General features: G+C 37.4%; 2 protein-coding genes across 4 annotated transcripts; both read right to left on the reverse strand.

The window, feature by feature from the left end:
- Positions 1–180: 180 nt before the first annotated feature.
- Positions 181–20489, reverse strand: LOC126608104 (glycine--tRNA ligase, mitochondrial 1-like). 3 transcript variants are annotated; one of them, XM_050275881.1, is made up of 3 exons: positions 20112–20489; positions 19605–19757; positions 181–713 (listed from the first exon to the last, which is right to left on the reverse strand). In XM_050275881.1, exons 1-2 carry the CDS (start codon positions 20472–20474, stop codon positions 19665–19667), a joined length of 456 nt encoding a protein of 151 aa, XP_050131838.1. In that variant the 5' UTR covers positions 20475–20489; the 3' UTR covers positions 181–713; positions 19605–19664. The 3 variants fall into 3 exon arrangements, with proteins under 3 accessions (XP_050131838.1, XP_050131835.1, XP_050131836.1); XM_050275878.1 differs by lacking the exon at positions 181–713 and adding an exon at positions 12103–12669; XM_050275879.1 differs by lacking the exon at positions 181–713 and adding an exon at positions 18356–18754.
- LOC126608103 (cytochrome b-c1 complex subunit Rieske-3, mitochondrial-like) lies at positions 9404–11489 on the reverse strand. Its single transcript, XM_050275877.1, has 2 exons — positions 11087–11489; positions 9404–9971 (listed from the first exon to the last, which is right to left on the reverse strand). Exons 1-2 carry the CDS (start codon positions 11472–11474, stop codon positions 9634–9636), a joined length of 726 nt encoding a protein of 241 aa, XP_050131834.1. The 5' UTR covers positions 11475–11489; the 3' UTR covers positions 9404–9633.
- Positions 20490–23537: the final 3048 nt, after the last annotated feature.

Here is a 23537-nt window from a genome sequence, read left to right on the forward strand (position 1 = left end):
AAAGAATCATCGCGCCGGATCATTTTCCTAAGGATCCGAAGATCTCGTAATTGTGTCAGTTCATATGATTTCTGACCATACGATGACGGGATCAGGTGGATCCTTTTCCCTTTTCACGAAAACATTCATTCACTGATGCCTCTCCATTCTTCAATCCAAAGCATATCGACACACGTCGGCTTCCAAAATAATTACATGAAACAGGTTAATTACTGGTTCAAGCACATTACTGCACTTATGTAATGTAGATCACCTAAGTTCTAAGCTGCCAGTTGATGAGGAAAATATGAAAAATCAAAACTTGTAGCATGTCAAATTCAGGCTTCGGCCTCTTGCTACACATAATTTAAGAACAAGCATCTCTCCAATTAGTTGGTTGTGCTTCAACAACGTCGTCGCCTTTGTATAGTAACAACATTTCCGACTCAACAAAACGGTATTGCATGTTTGGATCCACGTAGTGTTAAATCCACCCGAAATCTACTCATCGGCAGATGCAGAAGAATGATGGGGGAAAGTCTCCCACACATCAGCCCAGCTCCTCACTCCCTCAGCTACATCCTTCACCACAGATGCTGCCTCTTTCACATCAACACGGATTTGATCCTTGCTGTCCGTCTCTCTCAGTGTCACCGATGATGTAGAATCAACTGTGATTGCAAAAGGTACACCCAGTTCATCTGTTCGAGCATATCTTTTCCCTATTGAGGTACCTGATCGAGCAAACAATCAAACAGTTAGAAACTCAAAACTGATTGAAAATCTACTCTAACAGCAACGGGTTAGGCTTAAAAAATTATGCATATACAATCATGTCGGTGCAGAATAAGTAACTACTACTGAACCCTACTACCAGTCTACAATAAACGGACTAACTATTATGTCCGGGAACATCCCATTGAGAAGTATGGATAGATCTACATGTGCTAGAACTTATATTTCATATTTCACTCTTGCAATTCAATACAGCAAGTGGATTTGCCGACAACGTCACTCGTAACATCCCATACTTGCAGAGCAAAACCCAATGAAATAAGCCAAAACTAATAATTAAACTTGGCACTGCAGCAATCATCTAACATGTTTATCTCCAACTATACCTACATAACCACACATCTCCATCTATACAAGCCACTCATTTATAATTGCAGATAATTCAAGGTACTTGAATTAACAAATTCAACACGAACTAAGAATAAAAACTAGAAATGAAGTTAATCGAACCTGCCGTCAAAAAGCTAGCACGTTGGACTTGACGTCAAAAAGCTAGCACGTTGGACAATCCCATGGACCATTTCTATTGATTTTCAATCTCAGAGACCAAAGTGATGTGTTATGCAAATCTCATGGACCATTTTGGCTAAAAAGTCGCACCTAAATTGTAGGAAGATGTTTAATCAAAACTCTAAAAGGCATAAATGTTTAATCTCAAAATTTTAAAACCTAGGCATTTGTATCAAAACACCCCATAATATATTTCAACCTATTTCAACCCATCCCACCCATTTATTATACACATGATCGGGTTTCTACATGAAAATAAAATGTTATTGAATACAACCCAACCCAACCAATTTCGGTTGGGTTTGTTGGTTTGGTTGGTAAACCCACTAAAGTGCGCACGTCTAATGGGTTTGAAATTAAGCCGTAGTGAGTTATAAATGCATTAACCACTAGAACAATCAACCACTTACTAATTTAAAATTATAGGACATGGAACCTCAACAAAAATCTTATGTACTTTTCACATGTAGTTATCACTTTTCGATTGAATTTTTTGTTTTAAAAAATGATGAATGTAGCTAAATTACTTTGCATGTGGTAAACTATCTTAGTAGATAGAGTGTTGAGTTTCTACTATGGCTGGCATTCGTATCGTATTTTCTATGTTCGTGTCATACCCGATATCTCAATATCTTAACGGGTCGTGTCGTGTAACACTCGTTAAAATAAACGGGTAAAATGATCCGACCTGAAATCGACCTGATAATATTAACAGGTAATATAACCCGACCCGTTACCCGTTAAGGAAAATATATTTTAAAACAATAAATAATCAAATGAAAAACATAATACTAAATAAATATATACATACCATATTATTACATCCAAACATAAAAACAAATTTTTCTTTTAAGTATATTTTCGCTTACCTAAATTGATCAAATGGTAAAATTGAAAAAATATTGGAATATAGAAGGGGTTTTTTCGTCCAAAAAAGTTCTAATAATATAAGTGAAATAGAATCCAACGGTACAGATTTACTCTCATTTATTTTACGATTGTTATTTAAGTAAAGTCTTTAATAGTTTTTTAATTAATGTAGAAGTGTAAAAAATATAGAAAAAATATATAAACGCTCGTAATGATAAGCTTTACAACTTTCATGAGGAGCTTAACTTCGAAATTCACCACTACAATCATATAAATTTAAGGTTTATGGATTATAGTGTTGGATTTCGAAGCTAATCCCTTCACGAAAGTTGTAAAGTTTGTCACTATGAGTGATTGTATATTTTTTTTTTTACATTTTTTACAATTCTACAATAATTATTATTAATTTTATTATTTTTCCCTCAAATAAAAACATTACTCATGAGGGTTTCGAGGATTTTAAAAATCTAAAGGATAATGTAAATGTAACCATTATCTACTCATTGATGAAAAAATGATGAATCACGAGTGTTTATATATTCTTTCACATTTTTCATACTTGTATGTATGTCTTCTTAGTTCTTTCATATACAAATACAATACTAGTTTACTTTAATTTTGAACAACAATATGTTAAGTAAAATTTATCCTAGTAATGATAATAAGGAACTTTCATAATAAAAATAAATAATGACAAATTTTTTTTTTTTTAACTTATATAGAATAATAATACAAAACTATATATTTAATATAGAATATATTGTATATATTAATATGGCTATTGTATTTTATAATAAATATTTTAGCAATTAAATTTTAAAATTATCAAAATAATTTTTTTCTTAACGGGTCGAAACGGGTTACCCAAGTGTATATCCGCTATTAACGGGTCACCCGATTTGTGACATCCCACATCGCCCAGGGGAGTGATCCTTAAATGTATATTCTCATCCCTACCTAGCACGAGACCTTTTGGGAGCTCACTGGCTTCGGGTTCCATTGAAACTCCGAAGTTAAACGAGAAGGTGGCCAGATCACTCCTAGGATAGGTGACCCACTGGGAAGTTGCTCGTCAGTTCCCAAAAACAAAACCATGAGGGAATGGTAAGCCCAAAGCGGACAATATCATGCTACGGTGGTAGAGCAGCCCGGGGTGTGGTGGACCCGGGCCGAGATGTGACAAATGGTATCAGAGCCAATCCATGGCCAGAAGTGTGCCGACGATGATGTTGGGCCCCTAAGGGTGGTGGATTGTGACATCCCACATCGCCCAGGGGAATGATCCTTAAATGGTAAGCCCAAAGCGGACAATATCATGCTACGGTGGTAAAGCGGGCCCGGGGTGTGGTTGACCCGGGCCGAGATGTGACAAATGGTATCAGAGCCAATCCATAGCCGGAAGTGTGCCGACGAGGACATCGGGCCCCTAAGGGGGTGGATTGTGACATCCCACATCGCCAAGGGGAACGATCCTTAAATGTATATTCTCATCCCTACCTAGCACGAGGCATTTTGGGAGTTCACTGTTTTCGGATTCCGTAAGAACTCCGAAGTTAAGCGAGAAGGTGGCCATAGCAATCCCAAGATGGGTGAGCCACTAGGAAGTTGCTCGTGAGTTCCAAAAAACAAAACCGTGAGGGAATGGTAAGCCTAAAGCGGACAATATCGTGATACAGTGGTAGAGCGGGCCCGGGATGTGGTGGACCCGTGCTGGGATGTGACACGATTAGTTATCGTGTTGACTCAAAACCCATTATTTTTGTGTCATGTCACCGTGTCAGAAACAGCCAGGTCTTCCACGCATGCGTCCCAGATTCAAAGTTTTTCCCTCTTCTAATTTATTGTAATAGTTTCAAACTCACTATCTTCCCTTAATAATAACTAGTACATGCCCACAAACAAACTGTGTGTGAAGTTTTTTTATTTTTGTTTTTAAAATTGAATAAGAGAAGAAGAGATTGGAAGAGAACATGATGGTGGGGAGAGATGTTTATTTTATCCTTATTTTATTTTTATTTTTTAATTATAAATGTTAAAAGCACATGTAGGTGATGCTTAAATAAATAAATAAACAAAATTTTGTTTTATGAAATTATGTTATTATCCTTAATTTTTTTTGTTGTGATACAAAACTAAATAACATTTTTTCTCTTTTGGTTGATAAAGAAGATTATAATAATATGTAGTTTAGATAATAATAGATATAAAAAAATTAAATGACTTGATACTCTTTAGTTTGAGTCTTGAGAAACAAATAATTGAATCCAAGTATGATATCAAATATGCTCTCAATTTCATTTTTGTTTTTCGAGGAGTGGATAAGCACTTCTATTGGAATGCAAGTTAACATTTTGCTTTGCAAACTCCACCCACATGAATGGAGTTTGCCCATTTGTCATAGGTGTGTGTGTGTGTATATATTCGTATAGGTCTGTTTTTTTTTTTTTTTGAAAATTAATTTTCTCTTCACACACTATTATTAATTTTGATCGTTGTTTTTATTTAACTTATTATATTTAACGGCTAAAAATATAAGGCTTACAGGATCCACTCTTCTGGACGATGTGGAATGTTACAATCCACCTTTCTTAGGGGTCTGACGTCTTCGTTGACACACTTCTGGCCAGGGATTGGCTTTGATACCAAATTATCACATCCTGGCCTGGACTCCCATCACATCCCGGGCTCGATTCTGCCGTAGCACGATAATCCGCTTTGGGCCCCGACCACGCCCTCATGGTTTTGTTTATGGGAACTCACACGAGAACTTTCCAGTGGATCACCCATCATGGGATTGCTCTCGCGCGAACTCGCTTAACTTCGGAGTTCCAATGAAACCCGAAGCCAGCTCCCAAAATGCCACGTGTTAAGTAGATATGAGAATATACATATAACGTTTACATGATTCATTCCCCTGAGCGATGTGGAATGTTACCGTGTGTATCTTCCCTTTTGATGGCTTTTTGGAGCCTGTGTAATTGGTCCAGGTTGCTTTATAACTTGGCTTCGTCTATATATTTATTCAATTACCCAAAAATGACATTCTCCCCAAAAATCTATGTAGTGATAAATATAAATCTAATTATATAAATTTTAACTCCAATATATATATATTTTTTAACAAAGGAGAAATTCTACCGTATAATTGAGACATATTCTTTGTCTAACTTCCTCGTAACATGACAGAAAAAAGTAGAAAGGGAAATACAACCCAGTACCGTCAAAATGTTGCCATAGTAGAGAGCTCCGTTCTTTTTCTTGTTACAATTAAAAAATAGGAAAACTAATGAAAATGACTCGAAAACTTTAGGTGTTAATGATAAAAACAAAATAAAGGGTAAAGTGAATAGTAGCAAGTTTGATTTTTTGGTATAAATATGTGGTTTTTCGTTAAAGTGAACAGTACCGTGAGCTTTTTGTTAAAACTCCTATACATATCAAACATCACCAATAATATATGTAACTAATTGTGGACCCGGATTTCCTTCGGACTCAAAAAATATGAGCTTAAGGATCAAATGATCTAGACTGTTGAAATTTGATTCAACAGTTATAAATAGGACCCTCTAAAATTATAATAGTTATAACCATTAAATCAAATTTCAACAATCCGAATCATTTAAATCTTAGATCTATATTTTTTTAGGTCCGGAGTATACGAGTTCTCTAGTTGTAACTCATTTTTTCGCCCACTATCATTGCAGTTAAAAAACTCGTTGATGTCACATCAGATTATCACACTCAACTTTATATACGTGTTGCTTGCAAAATCAATGATTCATCGCATCCCACATTTTTTTTTCTTCTCTTTGTTAATGGACCACATTCGTCAGTGCAAGAAACACATTAGTCTGTCAAACCCATCATCCAACTTCCATTATCCTTATTTATTCTTTTCTTCCTTAATGTTATTGTCGTCGACGATAGACTTGGTTGAATTGAGTTGACACTTGACAGCACATCATAGACAATATTAAATCGGGAGACTTTGGATGCGGTCCCTAGTTATGAATAGTCTTTGACTGAAACCTTGTTGGTTTTCAATTTTTGATCCAAGTCCCTGAAATTAATTGATAATTTATTTCTATGTACGTTACTATATTTTTTAAATTAAAAATTAAAATTTATAGTTGTTTATAGTAATGAGATTTTAAATAAAAAACCATAATTTGTGGGATTAAAAATATTAAAATATAAATATACTATTGTGTGTGTGTGTGTGTAAACATGGGTACATTCATAAAAAAATAACCAAAAAATTATTGTATCAAAACATGGATACATTCTTCAAAATGGGTACATTTAGCAAAAATAAAAATGGGTACAAATAAATAAAAAAATATGGGTACAATACAAATAAAACTTTAAAAAATATGGGCACAAAAAGAAATTAATATATGGGTACAAATTAAAACTGAAAGGAAAATTGGTACAAATTAAAAAAGGGTTGCAAATTAAAAATGGGTACAAACTAAAAATAAAAATATATGATAAAAAATTTAGCCATAAATATAAATATACTAATTGTAATATTTTTAATATTAAATGAATATATTTAGAAATAAAAAATATTTTATTATTGAAATAATTAATGATATTATTAATACAAAGGACCTTGATCAAAAATTGAAAAGTAATAAGGTTTTAATCAATAGAGTAGTAAAAATAAGGATGAAAACCTAATTACTCCTATTAAATCTGTTTGATTCCACTAGAAAAATACGAAAATGACATATCTGAAACGAAGATACAACAATAGTAATAAAAAATAATTACCTGCAAGTTTGTGAAAAATTTGAACACCATCATTTTGACATCTCTATCTGTAATAGTACACTCAAAAAGTAACTAAACAAAGCAGTGTATATGGCATTCAACTATTTAACATCAAAACCTCCGAAGGATATCAATTCCCATCCATACTTTCATGCTCAAAGTTATGAGGTGCGGGGATCAAACTCTGAAAATGAAACAGAACGGCGCCGTTTCATCATTCAGCAGCAAGTATGGCTCTTTAAGCCAAGACAGTTGGCCATTTAAATCTAATGCCCATCTCTGTAATTTTTATTTATTTGTGTTTAATTTTTCTGTGAAACTATTTATTGCCTTTTGATCCACTTGTATGAATCTTCACGTGTTAGTTGGATCTCCTTTATTATTATTGTCTTTGAAATTATATCAGTCGCCAACCAACCTCTCAAAAGATTTAATTCTTTTCTATATCTACTCGGTTTAAAGCTTCATCCTCTCAGAATGTTCTTCACGTCTGCATAAACCGCTGTATATTGTCCTGCTCATCTCTTCACTTAGCAATTTAACCGTGAGGGTTAAACTCAGGTTAGGTGTATGATTTTTATTTGTAGGTAGGAGTGTGTTCTTTGTTGTTTTAAATTTTTTAAATATATAGCCACCAAACGGAAGATTAATTGGTACAAAACCAAGCGTAATGACGTTATAAGATTTATACAATCAACCTCACTTAATAAGATAAGATTTTACTGTTATTATTGTTGTATAAGTGCCACTTTGCGTGTGATCCTTTTGGACAGGAGTTTTGTTTGTTCCTTTTGTTTCAATTGTTTGTTCTATTTGTTCTCTTGTAGACGATAGATTCCACATATTCACATGTGTTAGTTGGATCACATTCATTTCCGAATTCTTCTCCCTTATTATGTTTCATTATAATATAGGTCAAAACGATGTGTCTATGAATATAATTTTAATTTTCCATTTATAGCTAGATAGACGTGTCTATTGTACTATATAAAGGATTTGTATGTAATAATTTGATCAAGCAATAATATTTTTACAAAATCTTAAGGGATTGGATTATAACCTCATTTCTAAAAGCCTGTCCAATTTGAGCTGCAGGAAAAGATAGCTTGTTGTTATTGTAATAATACAAATCCTTAAAAGTCACAAATATGCCTTGTGCAGTTTCTGGACGCAAATATTTGCAGTACAACAAAGAAATGCATGAAACTAGAATAATTAAGGGAAAAAAATAATCTCCCACAGTCCATAGATATTGATTCTAACATTGTAGAAACAAAATAAAAAATGTCATCTAATGCTGCGAATCAAGTGGATGTAACAAATGTATGTTTCATATAATTCTTGATCGGCGGTACTAGACAACATTATTTAATTTGTTTCTATAATGTTAGAATTAATGTCTATGGACTGAGAGATTTTTCCCTTAATTCTTCTTGTTTCATGTATTTTTTTTGTTGTATTACAGGTATTTGTGTTTAGAAACTGAACAAGGCATAGTTATGAATTTTAAGGATTTGTATTATTATAATGGTAATAAGCTACCGTTTGCTGCAACTCAAATTGGGCTGGCTTTTAGCAATGAGGTTATAATCCCGTCTCTTATGATTTGTCGAAATATAATTTCTTGATTAAATTATTAGGTATAAATCATTTATACAGTACAATATATACATGTATATATGTTAGAAATTAGAAATTAATATTACATTGAAGGACTTCACCTTTGTTTTGTTTAACCTAAGTTCATCGTATTTGACCTATAGTGCAATGAAACATAAATTAAGGAGAAGACTCCGGAGATCAATGCGATCCTTTGTCCAATTTGTGCGTGCAAGAGCGTGAATTGGACAATGGAGATTGGATAAGTTTGGACTTGCGATGATTAGCAGGCTTCCAAGTAGGGGTGGGCAAATGGGCCTGGACTCGCGGATTGGGGGCGGATCCTATCTATTCGAAGGGTTCCGGGTGGGTCCGAATTTAGGATTTTTGCTCAATTTTGGGGCTGCTTCAAATTAGGTTTCTGATTTTAATACACATATATCTATACATTGCAGAAACTTTTCGATTGATTACATGAACTGCTGTGAAGGTTGAATTTGAAATATGTTGAATTTCACATTGTAAAGTTGAGTTTAAGGTTAGCATGTTGTATAATGCGATTCTGACTTCCTATTGGGAACTTGTGAAAATTATGAAAATTTTAAGCATTGAGTCTGTCAATCCGTTAAATTTAGAAAATTTGGAAATAGAGCCACCTTGAAAACCAACCAATGAAATATAGCCTATCTTTTGTAATTCTTATAAAAATTAACCAAAATTAAAGTGAAAAAGAAGATTACTCTTACACTATGTCTAGATGCATGAAATAAATTTAGAATTTTGATAAAAGCTATAATTTACAAGTTGATATGCACAATTCTCTTATTTAAATTCATAAACATAGAAATTTAGAATTTTGGCGTGGAGAAAAAACTTGGAAGTTGGAACCTCAAATTCCCAAAGTTTATCATAAAACTATACCTTTCAAGTCAAAATTTTAATATGTATATCTAGTAAACCATCGATTCTATATTTGAATAAGTGAACCTCCGGCATTGGAAAGCTAGAATCATCTTCCGCTTCCGCATGGCCTTCAAAGGCCTCTAAATGTACCAACATCTTTTTCTCAATGAAAACTAAATACTAAGGTAAAACACATCTTGTTTAGAAATGTGCACAAAGAAACTTCGTTTTGAATAGGTGAAGTGGAAGACTCCATAATGCGGTTTCGAAAGCAAGGGCCAGAACATCTTTGCTGGCTGACATGCTCAGTACAAACTTGAGGATGAGAAGCCGGATCAAGGAGGCATACACAAATCTGCCCCCTGTCAAGACGAAATAAGCAAATGCACGCTTGCTGGGGTCACCAGGTGGATACCTTTCATGGTTGTACTCATCATACACAATTTTTGAAGAAGGATTCTTCACAGCTGCCACAGTAGCTGGGACGTCTGAGAGAAAACTAATATCATTTCCAGGAGCGAGGGCTTCAGAGGAAAATCCTGAAATGAAGAACCAGACCATTCAGCAAACAAGTTTCATACACTAATGAATCTCATGCTAACAATTTCCACAATACCATGTGAAGAAACATCACATTTCCCAATCTACACCTAACAAGAAAAGCACATCAACATTCAGCAAGGCCCTTTCCAATCAAATTACTAACTATAGGCATTTAGCGAAAACTAAAATAGCTAGATTATAAAAGAACGAAATGACTTTCCAACTCCAGCCAGAGAGCGTGGGTACAACTCATATGTAATATATGTATAGTACAGAGACCGAATGCAAGTTAATTAATCTAGAAAGAAGACACATGGGTTCATCATTCAACCCTTGTTTACAGCAGCTGTGACAAATATCGACCTACCTATCGAAATATCCAGAAACTAGCAATATAAATCAGTGCCACATTACGCCCGAATCTCAACATTGTGTCATACTATCAACTGAGCTTGTGTAGTAAACCGTAATCCTTCAAGAAATGACATTCACTAAAACCTAAAAGTTACCATCTTTTTTTTCCGGAACTGGAATCCTTAAAGAAATGCATAAAGTAAAAAAAGGGCTAAGAAAATGGACTAATTTTTTTGTCATTTTATTAATGCGGACTTCATCCAATCTCAATAGACAAAGCACAACATTACTAAGAAGAGATTCATACAACAATTAATGCATATCCTGCTAAACTAAAGTATTCGGCAATACAATCTCCAATTATCTCCAATCAAGTTTTGAAATGCACCAAAATCAAATTGCAAAAACATCAAACGGAGCAAGTTCAAATGCTATGGATTAACAAATCGAAAAGGATCCCACTTACGGGTGACGTATCCAATTAGAAATGTTAAATCCCCATTTCGATTTAACCAAAGACCGTACTTTGGAAACAAATGGATCGAAAAAATTAGCACAAATCATTAGATTGAAAATGAAAAATGAGCACATAATGACAGAAACGAAATATTTTTTTTTTAATAACCTAATCATTATAAATCAAATTTCAATTTCAAAATCTAAAAAATTAGAGCCGTGATTGGATTGAACAAGCACAACCAATTGAATAGAATCAAACCCTAAATACATCTGAAGAAGGTACGGGATGAGCGCTGACCTCTAATGAGAGATGGAATTTTGGAATTGAAGGGAGCGGGGGATCCGGAAGCGAAATCGGAGGAAGAGTCGTCGCTGTTGTTGTTGGTACTGAAAAGCGGATGGGATCCGCCGGAGACGAAGGCGGGGGTGGTCTGCGACGATGACCGCCACGCTGCGGCGGAAGATGAAAGCCTTCTTCCCGCGACCCTCAGCATTTTCCTCTTCTTCTGCAATCGCTCGGTACCAATGGCCTCAGCCCTCTCGAGTCTCGACGTCACCAACAAATCACAAATGCCTTTTTCTTTCTTCTTTTTGTTTTTCTTTTTTTGGGCTATTTGACCACCATTGCAAAGTCCAACCCGAACATATGCGGGCCGAAAACGTCGTCGACCCATAAACGATGGCATAAGTAAACATTATATAAAAAACTTGAAATCTTTGAGTTTTAACGATAAGAACAAAATAAAAAGTAAAGTGCATAATATCAAGATTGACTTTTTAGTATAAAAATATGATTTTTTGTTAAAATAAACAGTACCAAAAGTTTTGCGTGAAAGTTCCCTATAAAGAATTTCTCAAAGTCTATTGACAATTTCTTATTATAAAATTGATTGATTTTTTTGGTTTCCTTTGTTTATTGAAATAAATGTTTTTTTATTTCATTAAATGGTTTTTTAATTAATTACTAAAAAACCAAAAATATAGATGAATAATACTCTTCTTTAAGAAAATTATGAGCGACAGAAAAAAATGAGTAAAATGATTAGTTTTCGATCGACTCAAATTTCAATCAATCTTCTAATTGAAGAATGATTAGACTAATTAATCTACCTTTTTTTCATATCCCCAATCCTATTTACCAGCTTAGTTTGTTCGCCTTTTCACGGAAAAAGGATCATCGCGCCGGATCATTTTCCTAAGGATCCGAAGATCTCGTAATTGTGTCAGTTCATATGATTTCTGACCATACGATGACGGGATCAGGTGGATCCTTTTCCCTTTTCACGAAAACATTCATTCACTGATGCCTCTCCATTCTTCAATCCAAAGCATATCGACACAAGTCGGCTTCCAAAATAATTACATGAAACAGGTTAATTACTGGTTCAAGCACATTACTGCACTTATGTAATGTAGATCACCTAAGTTCTAAGCTGCCAGTTGATGAGGAAAATATGAAAAATCAAAACTTGTAGCATGTCAAATTCAGGCTTCGGCCTCTTGCTACACATAATTTAAGAACAAGCATCTCTCCAATTAGTTGGTTGTGCTTCAACAACGTCGTCGCCTTTGTATAGTAACAACATTTCCGACTCAACAAAACGGTATTGCATGTTTGGATCCACGTAGTGTTAAATCCACCCGAAATCTACTCATCGGCAGATGCAGAAGAATGATGGGGGAAAGTCTCCCACACATCAGCCCAGCTCCTCACTCCCTCAGCTACATCCTTCACCACAGATGCTGCCTCTTTCACATCAACACGGATTTGATCCTTGCTGTCCGTCTCTCTCAGTGTCACCGATGATGTAGAATCAACTGTGATTGCAAAAGGTACACCCAGTTCATCTGTTCGAGCATATCTTTTCCCTATTGAGGTACCTGATCGAGCAAACAATCAAACAGTTAGAAACTCAAAACTGATTGAAAATCTACTCTAACAGCAACGGGTTAGGCTTAAAAAATTATGCATATACAATCATGTCGGTGCAGAATAAGTAACTACTACTGAACCCTACTACCAGTCTACAATAAACGGACTAACTATTATGTCCGGGAACATCCCATTGAGAAGTATGGATAGATCTACATGTGCTAGAACTTATATTTCATATTTCACTCTTGCAATTCAATACAGCAAGTGGATTTGCCGACAACGTCACTCGTAACATCCCATACTTGCAGAGCAAAACCCAATGAAATAAGCCAAAACTAATAATTAAACTTGGCACTGCAGCAATCATCTAACATGTTTATCTCCAACTATACCTACATAACCACACATCTCCATCTATACAAGCCACGCATTTATAATTGCAGATAATTCAAGGTACTTGAATTAACAAATTCAACACGAACTAAGAATAAAAACTAGAAATGAAGTTAATCGAACCTGCCGTCAAAAAGCTAGCACGTTGGACTTGACGGTGCAACCAGCCGACCGTAGACATACAGTCCTACAATGCCACCGTAGATGTTGAAGACTTGATGTAGAAGAGGTGATGTTCTAGCGTATTCGACACTGCCTGCCAGAGCACCTCCTTGTTACCGGACCCTTTGCCGCTGCTCAATGTGGCCTGGAAGTCCTTCTCGACTGCAGCTTTCTCCAACTTGAGCGCATTTAGAGCTTCAATGGTGGCGTCGACTTCTAACCTGGCAACTTTGCCGGCCTTCAGAGTCCACATTGGTTCGGTTGGTTCTTGACCTCCGACTACTTGTCGGCGTCTGCAATTGCTATTGGCGGTGTGAAGCGACGGATAGCGAAGGGAGGCGGAGGTGACGGGAGAAGCGTAGTTAGGTGACCAAATACGGTCGATAAAGTAATGAAAAAAGAGAATCTGTGCATGTGAATTTGGCGCCTACTTATGGTTGTGGGAAGCTAAACCACTTGTTCTCGTTAGGATTTTAACGAACGGTCAGTAAACGATGATGGATGAATTTTTGAACCCAATTAGTTTCGTGATCTCATATTGTCCATACCTTAACCGCTCGTTGGGTTTTGCAGTATCAGGTCTAGAAACTAATCGGGTTCAAAAATTCATCCGACCACACCGTTCCCTTAAAACCCTAACCAGAACAAGTGATTTGCTTTCCCGCTTCCAGAAGTGGCCAAATTCTCATGCACAGATTATCTTCTTTCATTCCCTCTTACACCTGGTGCGAAGCAACAAAAGAAGTTTGCTCTTCAGGCTAAAGTCGATGAGCTGGAGGCTCAGAACAACAAGATAGCGATGAAGAATGAGATCCTCTAAGAGTAGTATAAGAAGGTCTTCGAGATGCTCCATGAGGCTAGATATATTAAAACATACGAGCTCATCACCCCTATGGAAGTCAACCATCAACTGGGTGCCCCCCAACACGGAGGGTCATTTGCCCTCGACATGGGTATTCCTGTTGAGGAGCGAGCTACTCATCGAATTGGCGACCAACATGAGACTTATCTCAACCCAGCTGCTTCGACCCGAAGCAGAAGGAGTGAGGGAAGGCACATCCTTACATAAGGAATGGAATGATCGAAAGCCGTCTTTCACGACTATCGAGATTTCCTAAAGCAACGTCGAGACAATCCAATCCATGTAAGCTCGAAAATCAATGACCCAAGGGTCTCTGAAAGACTCGGTCCCCTCCCATGTCCCAAGCCAGCTACAATTTAGGGAAGGGGCGACAAGTCCTAGAGAAACACGAATGTATAGGGGGCTCAGAGATGTTCTAACAGACATAACTTGGAAGTCAATACGGCGATTCCAGGGAAAAATCACATGCTCTTGATCAAACCTTCCTACTTTCAAGAGGAGATGAAGATTTACGAAAGAAAGCTCCAGTGGTACATGACTCCACTCAGGACCCTCTTGTCCTACAGCTCCTTAAGAAAGTAAACAAGTTGAAGGCCGAACGACAAGCTGAGATACCTGATTGGAACCAACCTAGGTCTGGCCCTCTTACAAGGAGGATCCTCTACACCCCCTCCAAGCAAAGACAAAACAGAAGCTTAGCTTGCAACTCTATACTAGAAAAGAGGACCCGATTGAACACCTTAACCTCTTTGAGTCCACCATGGCATACCGGATGCACACCGACGAAGAGCGATGTCTTCTCTTCCCCTCCATTCTTTCTGGCGGAGCTCTAAACTGGTATTGTCGTCTTCCACCTGAGACGGTAGACTCATTTGAGGAATTGAGGAAACGGTTTGTTTCTCAACAAATTTTCCAGACCAATCGCTTACACTCTGCGGATGACTTGTACACCATTCGCCAGAAGCTAGACAAGTCATTAAGTATGTATGCTGGCCGCTTCAGCCATGAGTATTCCCGTTGTGCAGAGGCAGACAACAAGACTGCCCTTAAAGCCTTCACGGCAAGCCTACGTGACTGTTTATTTAAGTACATGATCAATGCCAACACTTGGAAGACTTACTCTAAGGTGATGGTGCATGCTTATAACCATGCATCTGCCGAAGCAAGGACATACCAAGAGAAACATCTAAAAACCATCCCCTGTCAGCAAGTGGGGAGTGGAAACCAGACCCATCCAAATTAGAAGACCTCAACCTTCCAAACGGCAGCAGTGCCTCCTTCTACCTTACTTAATACTTTGCCAAGTCAACAGACATATAAATCTTAGGGCAAAAGGAAATATTTTCATCCTCACAAGTCTCATTTTAGTAAAAGGAGTAAAGACACTATCGCGATAACCAAGGGTATCGCCACGATAATCCCCGACCCCAGGCAGGTCAAGCATGTGTCGGAATATGCCCTACCCTAAGGTATGAGGCATACACACATTTGAACGCCACATGCGTGGCCATTTACCCCAGCATAGCACACCTAATACCGAAGCCAAAGTTAAGGCACCCGGATTAAAAGCCCACGAAGAACATGGGCACGTTTTGCTGCTACCACGAGCATAACGGCCATGACGGCGAGAAGTGTATCACCCTTCGTAATCATGTTGAAGCTTTGGCACGTGAAGGAAAAATTGATCAATTCCTTTTTCACCTTCCAAGGGGTAACCGTAACCAACGCCAAGTGAATGTGATATATTCCATAAGTGGTGGCACACCCATATCTAAATCTTCCAACAAGGCCATGAAAAATAGTGAACGAGCTTTAAGGTCTAGCCACCAAGTGTTTCACGTGGAAGACATCAGGGGAGGTAAGTATCAAAAGCCTAACTGGGATCCAATATGTTTATACCCTGAGGAAAAAAGAGGTATCATCTACACTCACAACGACCCACTGATCGTGGAAGCTCACATAGCAACCTTTGAAGTACGACGAATCCTGGTAGACACGGGGGCTTCGGTCAATATCATGTTTGCTGAAGCTTTCAGGGCACTAATGTAGCTGAACACTTGCTCGATCGCTCGATTTCCCCTTTGATAAGCTTCTCCGGTGATATCGTGCAACCTTTGGGGAGCATACACTTACCTTTCACCATTGGTATAGGCCCTTACACAACTACCATTACCACTAACTTCCTCGTGGTTGATTGCCCAACGGCATACAATGTCATCTTGGGATGCACAGACATCAATGATCTCAAGGCCATGGTATCCACACATATGTTGTTGATGAAATTTCCAACCCCCTATGGCAATGGTTACATCAGAGGAGATCAACTTAGTGCACGATCATGTTACAACACTTCGGTCAAGCAACAACACCTACCTGTGCCCAAGGAAACCCTTTCTATACATGACCAAGTCATAAAGACCAGCCCAGACGAAGCCAACTTGGATCTTCACGGTGGCAACAGTCAACCCGACGATCCTCGAGATGACTCTTTCACCCAGCAAGCACAATCCGTTAAAGAGTTGGAGAAGGTCTTTATCTCAAAAGATTATCTGGATCGCATGGTGAAGATTAGCACCACCTTGTCACCACTCATTCGGTTGGCATTGATCTCTTTTTTGCAAGAGAACACTGAGGTCTTCGCCTAGTCATACGAGGACATGTCAGGCATCTCTCCCGATATCATCTGTCATCGCTTAAGTATTGACCCCAAGACCAAGCCAGTGAGACAGAAGCGAAGATCTTATGACGCTGAACTGTACAAGGCAATGAAGGCAGAAGTTGAAAAACTCAAAGGCATACTTTTCATCCGTGAAGTCAATTATCCAACGTGGGTAGCAAATGTTGTCCTTGTTAAAAAGAATCCGACCAAGGAAAGTCTCTTGCTCCAAAAGGTCTTATGGAGAATGTGTGTCGATTACACCGACCTAAACAAGGGATGCCCGAATGATAGCTTTCCTCTTCCTCTCATAGACAGACTTATAAACTCTACGACAGGGTGTGAACTCCTGAGCTTCATGGATGCTTACTCAGGATACAACCAAATCCTCATGAACCCTCCGGACCAAGAACACACAGCCTTCACTACTGATAGGGGACTATATTGCTATAAAGTCATGCCATTCGGCCTAAAGAATGCAGGAGCGACTTATCAGAGACTGGTCAATTCAATGTTCACCGAACAGATTAGGAAGAGCATGGAAGTTTACGTTGATGATATGCTAGTCAAGAGCAAACATGCTGACCAACACATCACCAACCTATCTGAAACTTTCACCATTCTAAAGAGGTATCGAATGAGGTTGAACCCTAACAAATGTGCCTTCGGCGTAGGCTCTGGCAAATTCTTAGGCTTCATGATAAGCCAACGAAGGATTGAGGCTAATCCCGAGAAGATCAAACCAATCCTTCGCTGGCCAATAGCCATAGTATTTGGTATTTAAACCCATAAATCCAAAGAGGAGCCCATTTATTGCTCAGTCCCTTTTTTTTTTGTCAGTTTAATCCTTTTTTTTTTTGTGTGATATCCACACACCCCATTTTACTTCTTACACACCTTTTTAATTTTCGACCATCGGATCGGATGAATTGAAGAAGATCAACATATATAAATTTATCAAGGGATGTGTGAGAAGTAAAATAGGGTGTGGATAGCACACCCCTTTTTTTAACAGAGGTTACTTTACTATGTATAATGCCTTGCCGGTATATTTTTCGACAAACTATAGCATTATTGAGTTAAATCGTCTTGTTGGGAAAAAAGACAATCGGTAGAGATCAAACTCGATCAGGTTGCAAAAGTATAATTATTTTCCACTACCACAGTAGGGCGCTCCTGGCCCTCTCAAGTCTCGATGCCACCAACAAATCACAAATGCTTTTTCTTCTTTTTTTTTTTTGTTTTTTCAATTATAATTTTTATAAGTTTCAAAGTAAAAATTTAAAAAAAATCAAAAGACAATTAAATTAAGACATGTAGGGAAAACAAACGCATACAAAAAATATTTTTCTCATTGTTTATTGACAATTTCTTGTTATAAAGTTGATTAATCTTTTTTGGTTTCCTTTGTTTATTGAAAAAAAAAATTGTTTGTTTTTCATTATTAAAAAAAAGTTAAAAAAAAGAAGATGAATAATATAGTTTTTAAGAAAATTATGAGTGACAATATAAAAAATAAAAAGGAGTGAAATGATTAATTTACGTTCGTTTAAATTTCTATCAAGCGTCTCATTGAAGAATGATTAGAGTAATTGATTTACCCTTCAAAGCAATGGTAAAATGGTACAAGAAACAGAAATCTGCTACGCATGAATTAAGAACAAGCATCTCTCCAGTTAGTTGGTTGTTACGGCCTTGTATAGTACATTAGTAATAATAATTCCAACTCAAAAAAACCCTAATGTAAGTTAGATCCTTGTAGTGTTAAGCCCACCCGATGAGATTTACTCATCCGCAGATGCGGAAGAATGATGGGGGAAAGTCTCCCACACATCAGCCCAACTCCTCACTCCCTCAGCTACATCCTTCACCACATATGCTGCCTCTTTCACGTCGACACGGATTTGATCCTTGCTGTCCCTCTCTCTCAGTGTCACTGATGATGTTGAATCAACCGTGATTGCAAAAGGTACACCCAGTTCATCTGTTCTAGCGTATCTTTTCCCAATTGAGGTACCTGATCGATTAAACAATCAAACAGTTATTAACTCAAAACTAATTGCTAATCTACTTTAACAGTTACAGGTTAGGCTTCAAAAATTATGCATATACAATCATGTCGGTGCAGATTAAGTGACTTACTACTAAACACTACTACCAGTCTTCCATAAAACGACTAACTATTATGTCCGGGATCCACAAGTATGGATAGATCAACATGCGATAGAACTTATATTCCCTATTTCACTCTTGCAGTTCAATACAGCAAGCCTATCATTTGCTAAGATGTCAAAAATGGCCCTCAAGTGGATTTAGCCGACAACATCACTCGTAACATCCAATACTTGCAGAGAAAAATCCAATGAAATAAGCCAAAACTAATAATTAAACTTGGCATTACAGTAATCATCTAACATGTTTATCTCCAACTATACCTACATAACCACACCTCTCCATCATACAAGCTACACATTTATATTTGCAGATAATTCAAGATACTTGAAATAACAATACGGAAAGAGGAAAAGAAAAAAAGGAAAACTAATGAAAAGGGCTTGAAAACTTTGAGTTTTAATGATAAGGACAAAATAAAGGGTAAAGTGAATAGTAACAAGATTGACTTTTTAGTGTAAAAATGTGGTTTTTCGTTAAAGTGAACAGTACCAGGTGCTTTTCGTTAAAGTTCCCAAGAAAAAAAGAAACAACATTAACGGATAAGCTTGCGTTACTCCAATTTTGTAAACATGTTTATATAAGGCTACGCTAACACATCAACAGCTATCTTCACAAGCTGCATCTAGCTACTTACCCATTTATACTTCCTACATGCCCAAGAAACAAACAGAGATAATTGTACATTTCCATACCTGTAATGTCAATTTTATGCGAGATTCCAGCAGCAGTCAATGACTTGGAAATTTCTTTAGCTACATCCTCATACTGATGGTTCTGAACCAGAGGGAAAACTGTGTGACACAGGGGCAGTCAACTTCCAGCATGTTCTCCTCAAGAACAAAATGCTGCAAATCAAATAAAAACATACTTAAAAGTCAATGATTATCCATTCCTTCCCCTCGTTTGTGATGCTCTTCAGAAACCGAAAAGCTTGTAACCGTTCTCTATAAGCAATTTGTGAAAAATAAATTACACACAAAGTTATAGCATCCCATTAGCTGATTACTGAATTTACAATAATTTGACGAACAAAATCACACTGTCAAAACACAAATTCATACAATTATATATTTTTTACCACTTGATTCGCAGCATTAATTTGAAAAAACCTGATGATTTAAGTTTATGCATGTCGATGAATCTAACAAATTCAGCACGAATTAAGCAAAAAAAACCTAGAGCAATGAAGTTAATCGAACCTGCCGCCAAAAAGCTAGCACATTGGACTTGACGGCACAACCGGGCGGGCCGTAGTCATACAGTCCCGCAACGCCACCGTAGATGTTGAAAGACTTGATGTAGAAGAGACGCCGTTCAAGCGTATTCGACACCGCCTGACGGAACGCCTCCTTGTTATCGGACCCTTCGCCGCTGCACAATGTGGGCTGGAGGTCCTTCTCGATCGAAGCTTTCTCCAGCTTGAGCGCATTCAGAGCTTCAATGGCGGCGTCAATTTCTGATTTGGAAGCTTTGTCGGCCTTCATAGCCCGCACTTGTTTCCCCTGGTTATCGACCTCCGACTGCTTGTCGGCAAGGGCCTTGCGGATCGAGTCTTCCGCCATCGGAATCGTGAAGCGGCGGATGAAGGAGGTAGCGCAGGTGAGTGGAGGAGCCGTGTGAGGCGATAAATGAAGTCGATGTGGTAACGAATGACTCCTTGTATATTGGTGTTTGACGTTTTTTTTTTATATTTTGGTTTGGACGGCGAGGGAGGGAAAAAGAAGAGAAACCTAAAACCCAAGGGAAATCTAGTAGAGTGATAACAATATCTATAGAGTTTTATAAAATTCTTACTTAAATAGGAATCCTAAACGAATCATAGTTTAAAATTACATTCCTATAATATATGTTACAATTACATTCCTATAATTCGCACATGCAAATTTGGCCACTTCGAGTAGTGGGAACTAAATCACTTTTCTGATTAGGGTTTTAAAGGATCATTATGTTTGATATCAACAAAAAACATATTATGGTCGCTAAATAATGTCGCTTGTGAGTTTTTGGACCCGGTTAATTTCTAGATCGGATGCTACAAAAGCCCAACGAGCGGTCATGGTATACAATATTGGCCCCATGGTATCGTCATATGGAACTGCATTGTGGGAGTATTTTTTTTTTCAACGAAAATGTTCTATTTATGCCTATTATATTTCACATACGGGAACTGACTACAACATTTACATATGTGAATATATGTTTTTAGCATAATCAATAATTGAGTGTCAAAATGATAATTGTATTAGATATATGTAAGTGTTGTAGTCCAATTCTCAAATTCAAGCTTGTTTGATATTTGCTTAAATCGTGTGAATTTGGTGTTGTAGGATCATTGTTTGTTAATTAATATTTAATTTAAGGCCATTTAATGTCTATCAGTGAAGATTGGATGGATGGCCGCTCCTTAGGTACATGCTTTCAAATGCGCTTTTTTTTTATACTTGAAGGTGTTCGTGGTTTGTTCATTATTTTACAGAAAGTATATTTAAACTAGTGTGTTTATTACTACTGACTTTTATGTGTATATCTATGTAACATACATGTATGTGTTAAAAATTGTTGATGTTTGAGTGAGTCGGTTTCAATCAGGTTAATAATATATGAGAAAATAGTTGAATATCAGAGTGCGCAACGAACAAGATTACAAAATAATAGGAATATTATTAAACTAACGAGAATGCTGGAACGGCTACAAAACCCTAAGAGGCTACATTATGATTAGCTTATTCTCTAATGAATAACAAAACACTCTATTTATAATAAACTAATCATAATCTCTAACAAAACCTAATTCTAACGGGCTGAGCCCAAATCCTAAATATATTGTTTTCCAACACCCCTCGTCAAACTCATAGTGGTAAACAACATGAGTTTGCCAACAAGTAGATATGGATGCATGTTTCGTTAGTCGGACAGACAGGCAAGCTCCGCAACGCGGACATACAAACAGGTAGGCTCCGCAATGCAGACAGACAAACAGACAACCTCCACAACGCGGACATACAGGTTTCGACAAAGGGACAAACAAGCTCCGCTACAAGCGGACAGGTAGGTATGCAAATAGGATCTGCTACAAGCGGACAAGGCAAGATCCGCTACAAGTGAACATGCACTAATGCTAACAGATATAGATTTTGGCAAACATATGTTGGAAGTACGGAGGCCGTCACTTAACAACGAGATTCCTATGACCCAAAGACAGCAAACAAGAAGACGAAAACTTCAACAATAATCACTCAGGTGGTCACTAATCCAAGCACTCGAGTGATTGCCAAGGCAACATCATACTTGAAACAAATCACATATTTCAAACAAAAATCCAACAACCCAACATAGGTAAGCTTATCTTCTTAGCCCATTTTATCGGTCCAATCCAATAAAGTAGCCCAACAGACAAACAATGGCCCAACTACGACAACTTCATCTTTTTTCTTTTTTCTATTTGTTTTTTTCTTTATTCTCTCCCCCTTTTCTATGTGATCTTCTCCAAAAAGAACCTGCAAAACACGAGAGTACAGAAATCTGGGTTTTCATTAGAAAACGATGTGAGTGCAGGAACAAAGTGCAGATGCCTGTAAAACACGAGAGTACAGAAATCTGGGTTTTCGTTAGAAAACGATGCGAGTGCAGGAACAAAGTGCAGATGCAAATGGGTCAGACTGCAGCAACATGGGGCAACGGCGGCTACAAATATGGGTGTGGATCCAAGCGGGTTCGATCAGGGTCTAGTTCATGGGGTAGCGGTCCTGTGGTTCAGAAACAGCGGCAATGATCCAAGGGTTGACAGATTCGACTCATGGGAGTCGACTTCGTGTACGAGTGCAGGCAGCAGTAGCGCGGGCTGGGATCTAGGTTGCAGGTTCCTTCAGTGTTGTGGATGCAAGCGGTTCGATGATGCCAGACGAGACGGAATTGTGTTCGTCGGAAGGTGGCAGTGTAGGCATGGCTGGGTAAGGTACATAACATGTTGCAGAAGCGAGCAGATGCAGCGGGACTGTTGCGACAAGGGTGGCAGGACTGGTTCACGGCAGATTTGAACGACAGACAGGGGGTTTAACCCAGACCAAAGAACGAGAAAAATTCCACGAGGCAAAACTGGAAAAACAAAGACAGACAAACTCATAACAGAAGCAGAACTCAAACTTGCTCTGATACCAAGTTGAATATCAAAGTGTGCAACGAATAAGACTATAAAATAATAGTAATATTATTAAACTAACGAGAATGCCGGAACGGCTACAAAACCTAAGAGGCTACATTGTGACTAGTTTATTCTCTAATGAATAACAAAGCATTCTATTTGTAATAAACTAATCCTAATCTCTAAAAAAACCTAATTCTAACTCGGTGAGCCCAAATCCTAAACCTATTGTTTTCCAACAAAAATTAGAATCCCCTGCATTTTTTAATATTTTTAGATCAAACATTGGTCCTATTTTAAGATTTGATTAAGCCACCTCAAATAATAGTCATGTTGGTGTTTTTATATTTACTTAAATTAAATGCCATTATTGTATTTTTTTAATTAAAATACGAATTATTGAATTCCAAATATCTCCCTTTTGGTTGATATTTCTTTGTTCGTGACCTTTATTTTAGGAAGTAGGTTCTGGTTTGTTGAAGTT

This window comes from Malus sylvestris, chromosome 16, assembly GCF_916048215.2.
Source record: "Malus sylvestris chromosome 16, drMalSylv7.2, whole genome shotgun sequence".
Classification (NCBI taxonomy): domain Eukaryota; kingdom Viridiplantae; phylum Streptophyta; class Magnoliopsida; order Rosales; family Rosaceae; genus Malus; species Malus sylvestris.